A 7,817-nucleotide genomic window follows, 5' to 3' on the forward strand; every position below is an offset into this window, starting at 1 on the left:
TATTTTATTTTAGAGCAGAGTGTGTGGATATGATCAGTGACATGCAGGAAAGCTAGTTTTTTTCTAGGAAATTGAAAAAAAATAGAAGAATACTTAAAATCTAAAATCCCATTATTGAAAGAAAACATATATGAAAGGCGATGACTGATAAGGCTAGAAACTAAATCTGCTGTTGAAAAGAAGCTATGAATAATGCTCTTTGGAAGTATAGTGAACCCATCGCAGGTATCTTCCTCTTTCTAGAAATGGCATTGCTAAAAATGCTATTTTAGACATAAGTGGCCTTATCAAAAAATAAATGAAGCACCAGGGAAGTGCTTCAGTGGTAGAGCACGTGCCTTGCTGTGTGGAGCCCTGGGTTTGACCTCTCATACCGCCACCACCGTGATAGAAGATTAAAAAGTGATGGGAGTTAGGTGAAGTTAGATGGCTCTTTCTCGGCCTTCCTTGATCCACTGTTGAAGAGAATACTACAGTAGATAATCGCTGTGACCCTTTGTGATGAATTATATAGTTCCACTTTCTTATTTCCAGTGAATATATTAAATATTGAGAATTGTGGACTGTTACTTTGTAATTCTCTGCATCTTACTTGCTTCTTTCATTGCTATTATATCTGGCATCCCCAACATAAACTCAATGATTATTTCAAAAGAAATTGTTTTATTTTGGGGCCGGAGCGATAGCACAGCGGGTAGGGCGTTTGCCTTGCACGCGGCCGACCCGGGTTCGATCCCCAGCATCCCATATGGTCCCCCAAGCACTGCCAGGAGTAATTCCTGAGTGCAGAGCCAGGAGTAACCCCTGAGCATTGCTGGGTGTGACCCAAAAAGCAAAAAAAAAAAAAAGAAATTGTTTTATTTTTATAGAACATTTGTGACATAATTTGGGAGGGAATGTTAGTGACACTAAAATAAGTAGGATTTGAACCAAAGCAGATCCTGAAGGAAAATGCACCCCTAAGCTTCCTTCCATTGGGATTCCTTGTTGATTTAGTTATAACTTGGAATTACACCTAGGAGAGCTCTTGTACTTCATTGGGAGTTGGTGGAGGAGGTGATTGATGATGATAGCTAACATTTATTGAGACTTTATAAGGACTTGGAATGTGGTAACTCATTTCATACTCACAAGAACCGAAGAGCTAAGCATAAATATGTTCATTTTACAAATAAGGATCCTGAAACAGATAAAGTAACTGACCCACTCCGAGTCCCCACTCGTACTCAAGTGATGCTTGCCTCTTCTGCATTTGGGGGGTTGGAGGGAGAGAGAGCCATACTTGGTAGTGCTCAGGGCTTAGTCCTTCCTCTGGGCTTAGGGATGTCTTCTGGTGGGGCTTGGGAGATCATGTGCAGTGCTGGGGATTAAACTGGAGCATCCACATGACAAGACAAGTGCGATATTCTCTCTCCAGTTCTTCCAGTCAGAATCTTTGAATACGGTGACAATTTAAAGACCACAGAGCCTGGGGAAATAGTTTACTAGCACGTTCACTTTAAATCTTGTCTTGTATCAAGAGGGGAGAGGGGTAGCTCGGCAACCCTGGATCCAGAGTAGGGAAATTGGAAGGACCAGAGAGAAAAGAAGTAAGAGGTAGACAAAGAGTAAGAAGGCCAGGGACCAGAGGCCTCGGACACATTGTTGCTCTAGAGGTGCGGTGTATGTGACCTACAGCACCAAAGCTGAAGGCATGAGCTCCAAGCTACAGCACCAAACTAGAAAATACCCCTGCCCGGGAGACGTGGTGGGGGTCGTGCCAGGCTCTGCCGTGGGGGCGAGATACTCTCGGTAGCTTGCCAGCCTCTCCGAGAGGGGTGGAAGAATAAGACCTGGGTTGGCCGTGTGCAAGGCAAACACCCTACCCGCTGTGCTATCACTCCAGCCCTTAAATCACAGCGTATTAATAAAAAATTAATTAATCTTACCAGGTGGAACAGGCAGGAAGAGTAAGTAGTGAAAGCGATTATCAGAGATTCCAACCCGAAAGGTGATTATCGTCACCTCAGACTGCATTGGTAGTAGCAGAATTCTCAGAAATGCATTCATTTCTCTCTTCCCTTTCATATTTCAAAATTAAAACGAGGGAAACGTCCACTTTAACTGAGTAGTTGCTAGCGCCTCTGGAGGGAGAGATGCCCCGACTTTTCCGTGGCCTGAGTTCCCCAGTGAGCTGTGCCGACAAGGCAGTCCTACACCCGGGTCTTGGGACCTTCAGTTTCGGGGCCAAATCCAGTGGTACTCAGAGGATGCTCCCAGCTTAGTGCTTGGGACTTGCTCCTGGCAGAGCTCAGAGGGATAATGGGGTGCCAGGGGTTAGCCAGTTGACCTGTCCCTCCCGCTGTCAGACTCTTGTTAAGGTATTTCTTTCTATCTTCGTTGCTCTGATTTGGATAGACTTTTTATTCTTGGTCTCTCTGAACTACTCAGAAGTCACTTAGAAAAAACATCTCTGACTCTCAAAAGTCGTGAATGGTGTCCATGGAGTTGTGTCGGGTCCTCTTCATGCTGGCCTTGGTATTTGTATTTCTAGCCCTCTGGTAGTTATACACAGTAAAGTTTGGTTCTAAGCCAGACTTGCTCAGGTGATGCCACAGCACTATCACCTGGGGGGCTGTTAAAACAACAGATTTCTAAGTCCCACCATAGATTTGCCAGGTCATTATTAGAGTTTGCTTCCTTCAGTTTACATTGTACTCAAAACTGTGGAACTGGAGAGATGGCATGGGGTTAAGGCTGTTCTCATCTTGGTATTGTGAGAAACATAGATATGATTGAATCTTACCCAAAATAAGATTGCAGTCCACTTGGAAAGATAACACAGTACCATAAAAATCGAAAGTTATTCCCAAGTAACGTTTCAGAATCAGAATCTTCTCGACACTTTCATTTTATGCACAATATTTACATTTGGGTGAGTCTTCAGTTGTTCAGCACAGCACACATTAGTGACCTGCACCTTGCTTTTTATCTTCTTTGCCAGCTCAGTGGGTCCTTTCCGTGAGTTTTAGCAAGGAAGATGGAGCTTTTCTCAGTATTGACAGCTACTGCATCCAAAAATGTGGAAAGAGTTTTGCTTTCACTGAGTTACCCAGTGTACAGGGCACTGGTGGCGATTTTCAGTCAGCTGGGCCAGTGACTTAGTGCTAAGGCCCAAAGGTGTGCTGCTCGGGTTTTGCGTTGCTGGGGACCCCTAGGACCACCCCCACTGCTTTCAGACCTGCGAGCTACCCAGTGATGCGCCAGAGCCCTTATGGCTCCAAGGATTGAACTGGGGTCCTGTGCACGCAAGGCCTATGCCCTCACCTTTGTACTATCTCCCAAACCCTCTTTTGATTTTTTTTTTTTTTTGCTTTTTGGGTCACACCCAGCAATGCACAGGGGTTACTCCTGGCTCTACACTCAGGAGTTGCCCCTGGCGGTGCTCAGGGGACCATATGGGATGCTGGGAATCAAACCCGGTTCGGCCGTGTACAAAACAGACGCCCTACCCACTGTGCTATCGCTCCAGCCCCTCTTTTGAATTTTTAATTGGAAATTTCTAGCGTTTATGTGACACAGAACTATTTACACTGAGAACTATCTCTTCGGAATGGCCATGCCCAGAACTTTGGCCCAAGTTTTTAATGACATCTTCACCTTTTTAAGAAATGCACTGTTCCCTTCATTATGGTTAGTTTACCTATAAATAATACTCCTGCAAATGAGCAAAATGAAATAGACCAACAATAAACAATAAAAGGAGTGGGAAATAACATTAATAACTACCGGATACTGTGCCAACCCCATTGCAGAGAGGTGAAGAAAATGTAGTAATTCACTTAATTAGTACCCAAAAAAGAAAAATTACTGCCAAGAAAAGAGAAATCCTCGATTATTTTTTTCAGCAAGCATCTTTTTAACTTATTGACAGGAAATTGAGTACCTTCTGCATTAACGCAACAAGAATAGAGAGAGCAGTTCACGGCGCCTTGGGGTGCCTAGGGTCTAATGAGAATCAGAGGTTTACTTAAGTGAGAGACGCTGACACTGCATTCACTGTGCTGTACGTGCACTTGCTGTATACCTTAACAGCAAACCTACAAGTGATGAGGATGTCTTACGTAGAAGGGAAAGTCATGGTCAAAGAAAGGGGGTTACTCGGGGTTCCCCGGCTAACTTATATAGCAGGACTCAGATTTGCCACCTGAATCTTTATGACTTCAAAGCCTCTTTCTTCCCGGGAATTTCAGCAAGAGTCTTCATTCTGGAATGGGGGGTTGGGGTGGGGGTGGGGGGGTGTTGAGGCTCTTTGGAACTGTAGCTGCTTTATTCTTCCTGGATGCTTCAGAATCAGCAGGATTTAGAAAAGTGGAAATGTCAACAACAGAAGCAAAGCTGCAGAGAAAATGAAAGTACATGAGAGTGGACATATGGTCATTTCTACTTAAGCATACGAGGTACAGAACTTCTGAGAAATGGATTAGAAATTGGAGCTCTAGGAAGATTATAGTGTAACTCAAGCTGTGGCAAGGAGTAATAGGACTTGAAGGGCTGAGTTCAAGAAGTATCTGTTAATAAATGAACAAAACTGGATACCTAATTGGATATTGCAGGGGAAGTGAGAAGGAGTGGAAATATTAAAGCTGATCAAACAAATCACCATGATTGCGTAAGGACCAGTAAGAGAATTAATTAGAATACGAGTTACAGATCCAAATAATAGAGAAAATGGTGTTTAGCTTTGCCTTTTCTGTGAATTCACCTTATTTCTCCAGTACTTAATGCACATGAAACATTTTCTTTGATTTTTGTATTCTGGGAATATTAAGTATGCCTCCATTAACAATGTATCTTAATTTTTTTTATATTAAACATGATCTGTGCTGTCAAATACATATATGACATGTTGTGAATATACTTTTAGGACTAGACAATATGACGGACAACTCTTTTTCATTTTTTACAGAAGGACATTTACTTCTACAATTAGTAAAATAACTTTTTTTAAAAAAGACAACCTAGGGAGGGATACTGGGTTTATTGGTGGTGGAGAATGGGCACTGGTGGAGGGATGGGTTCTTAAACATTGTATGAGGGAAACACGAGCACGAAAATGTGTAAATCTGTAACTATACCCTCATAGTGATTCACTAATTAAAAAATAAGTTGATTAAAAATAAATAAATAAAATCTTTGGGGAAATGTAAAAAAATATAAAAAGACAACCTAACGTCTTTGCCTACATATTTATAAATTCTTGTAGAATGGCTGATCAAGCACTGGAGATAATATACATTATTTGATCTGCAAAAATTATCAGCACCATGAGAATTTTGTTTCGTTTTTTGTTTATATAAAATTATTTTAGTTTTAGAATTAACACATGAAGCATATATTTGAATATTTAAAGATTTTTGTTTTTTTTTTTTCTTTTTGGGTCACACCCAGCGATGCACAAGGGTCACTCCTGGCTCTGCATGCAGGAATTACCCGTGGCGGCACTCAGGGGACCATATGGGACACTGGGAATCGAACCCGGGTTGGCCGTGTGCAAGGCAAACACCCTACCTGCTGTGCTATCACTTCAGCCCCCAGATTTTTGGTTTTTTAATCAGTAACAATACCTTTTCCTAATGACCTTGAACTAAAATAATTGTTCAAGGAAGAAACATAGATATCAGTGTTCATTTAACATTATAAAATACTTGAATATATTACACTGTAATACAATTTACTTTAAAAAAATTTTTTTTTTAATTTTAGAAGGGATAGGTTTACTGGGGAGGTTTTTCTTTTTGATATTCTCTGATGTTAAGAAAGACATCCCTGGGGCCAGAGTGATAGCACGGCAGGTAGGGTGTTTGCCTTGCGTGCAGCTGACTCAGACTTGATCCCTGGCACCACAGATGACCCCCCCCACGCCCACCAGGAGTGACCCTGAGCTCAGAGCCAGAGCACTACCGGATTTGGCTCAAAAAAGAAAATAGAGTGACTTTTTTTTTTAAATGTCATGTTTGAAGAACTAGCCTGTTTGAATTTCATTTGGAGATGCTTTTTAATTTTGGCATAAATCATTAAAGGTGCCTTAGATTACATTTAACAGTTGTTTGATGTCAGCTTCTTAGATACTAGTGCCTGCCTTTTTATTTCTAGCTAAATCCATGTCATAATATAACAGATTAATTGGCGTTTTCTTTCTTGCCATTAGGAAATACCAGAGGGGAAGCAGAGTTCGGCTGCGGCTCTTAGACCTTGAGCTCACATCGAGGTTTCTGGGAGCCACAACGGATACAACTATACTAGAGGCGGACGCCGTTCTCTTGGGCCTCCAGGAGACAGAGGCTCAAAGTCAGAAGAGGAGCACCAGGAAAAAATAAGGGAATTTGTGAATTTTGCTTAGCATAGCCACTTTTCTGACTGAACTAAAATATTCAAGAATTCACCTAAAAACCTGAATGCGTGACTGAAAGAAGACCTGAGTGAAAACCACCATTAGAACTCTTTGTTAGAATTTTCTTTCACAGTATCTTCCTTCCTCCTGTACCTGTTCTTAGCTTAGTTGTCACTGAGAGGGCATAAACTGTACTGAGAAAATGTATCACTCCATAAGTAAGGTTTGAATGTTCTCATACTCATCAGCAGTAAACAAATTGGACAAACGTGCTTACCTTGTGGAACTTCTCTTTGACTGGGGGGAGAGGAGTACTAGACAATAAAGAACTGAAATCACTATCTTAGTGATGTGGGCAAAGGATAAGACTAAAGCAGAGATTTCAGTAGACATTTTTTTTTTCCCAAAAAAATACATACCAATGGCCAACCCATACATGAAATGTAATCATCAGCACTCATGAAAGTAATTAACATAATTAATTATCAGGAAAATTCTAATCAAAGCCATATTGCTGCCACCTAATACCTGTGAAATGGCTGTAACCAAAAAAGATTGGAAACAAGTGTTGGCAAGATGTGGAGAAAATGAAACTTTGTACATTATGAAAGATGCATGCACCCTCCTTTTTTTCTTTGCCTTATGTACAGTAGACATAAGACATCCTAATGGAGACATTGGCTTCCACTTACTCTGACTGTGATGAAGGGTCGGAGAATTCTGAATAGAGGACAGAGATACACCAACATTTTAGCATGACCCCTGTGGAGACTGCAGATGAACACAGGCAATAAAAGATCTGCAAGGAGACTTGTAGTGCAGGTGAAAGGTGATGGCAGCTTGGGCCAGTATAGTGTGAATGGTGTGAAACGTGGTCAAAATCTAGATGTAATTGAATATGGAGACAATAGTATTCTCTAAACTAGTGGCTATGGGATACTAGAGAGACATGAAGAATGACACCAAGTTTTTTGACCTGCATAACTGGAAGATTTAAGTTGTTTTTAACTAGAACAGGGAAGAGCAGGGCTGAGGAAACAGTCATTTTTGGACATATTAAATTTGAGGCACCTCTTAGTTCATCTAAGTGGAAATATTCTAAAGGCAGTTGAATAGATCATCCTCCGAGCCTCTCAGAGAGCCCGGCAAGCTACCGAGAGTATCTCGCCCGCACAGCAGAGCCTGGCAAAGTACCGGTGGCGTATTCGATATGCCAAAAACAGTAACAAGTCTCACAATGGAGATGTTATTGGTGCCCGCTCGAGCAAATCGATGAGCAACGGGATAACAGTGACAGTGATGACAGTGACAGTGGCAGGAGTTCCCGAAAGAGGTCCCAACAGCAGAGAAACTGGCAAACCTGGGCTGAAGGTGTAACGTAGCAGTAGAGAACTTGCCTTCCGTGCATGAGGCCCTGAGCTAAATCCCAGCACCCAAAACAAGC

General features: G+C 41.8%; 1 protein-coding gene across 1 annotated transcript in view; it reads left to right on the top strand.

Annotated features, from left to right (window-relative positions):
* MRPS28 (mitochondrial ribosomal protein S28) overlaps positions 1–6,645 on the top strand; it is a 102,477-nt gene extending 95,832 nt beyond the window's left edge. The window contains 2 exon segments of the mRNA XM_055125808.1: positions 6,191–6,321; positions 6,324–6,645. Of these exon segments, the coding sequence (XP_054981783.1) occupies positions 6,191–6,321; positions 6,324–6,382 (190 nt within the window). The 3' untranslated portion in view covers positions 6,383–6,645.
* The last annotated feature ends 1,172 nt before the right edge of the window (positions 6,646–7,817 follow it).

The sequence above is a fragment of the Sorex araneus genome, chromosome 2 (assembly GCF_027595985.1).
Source record: "Sorex araneus isolate mSorAra2 chromosome 2, mSorAra2.pri, whole genome shotgun sequence".
NCBI lineage: Eukaryota > Metazoa > Chordata > Mammalia > Eulipotyphla > Soricidae > Sorex > Sorex araneus.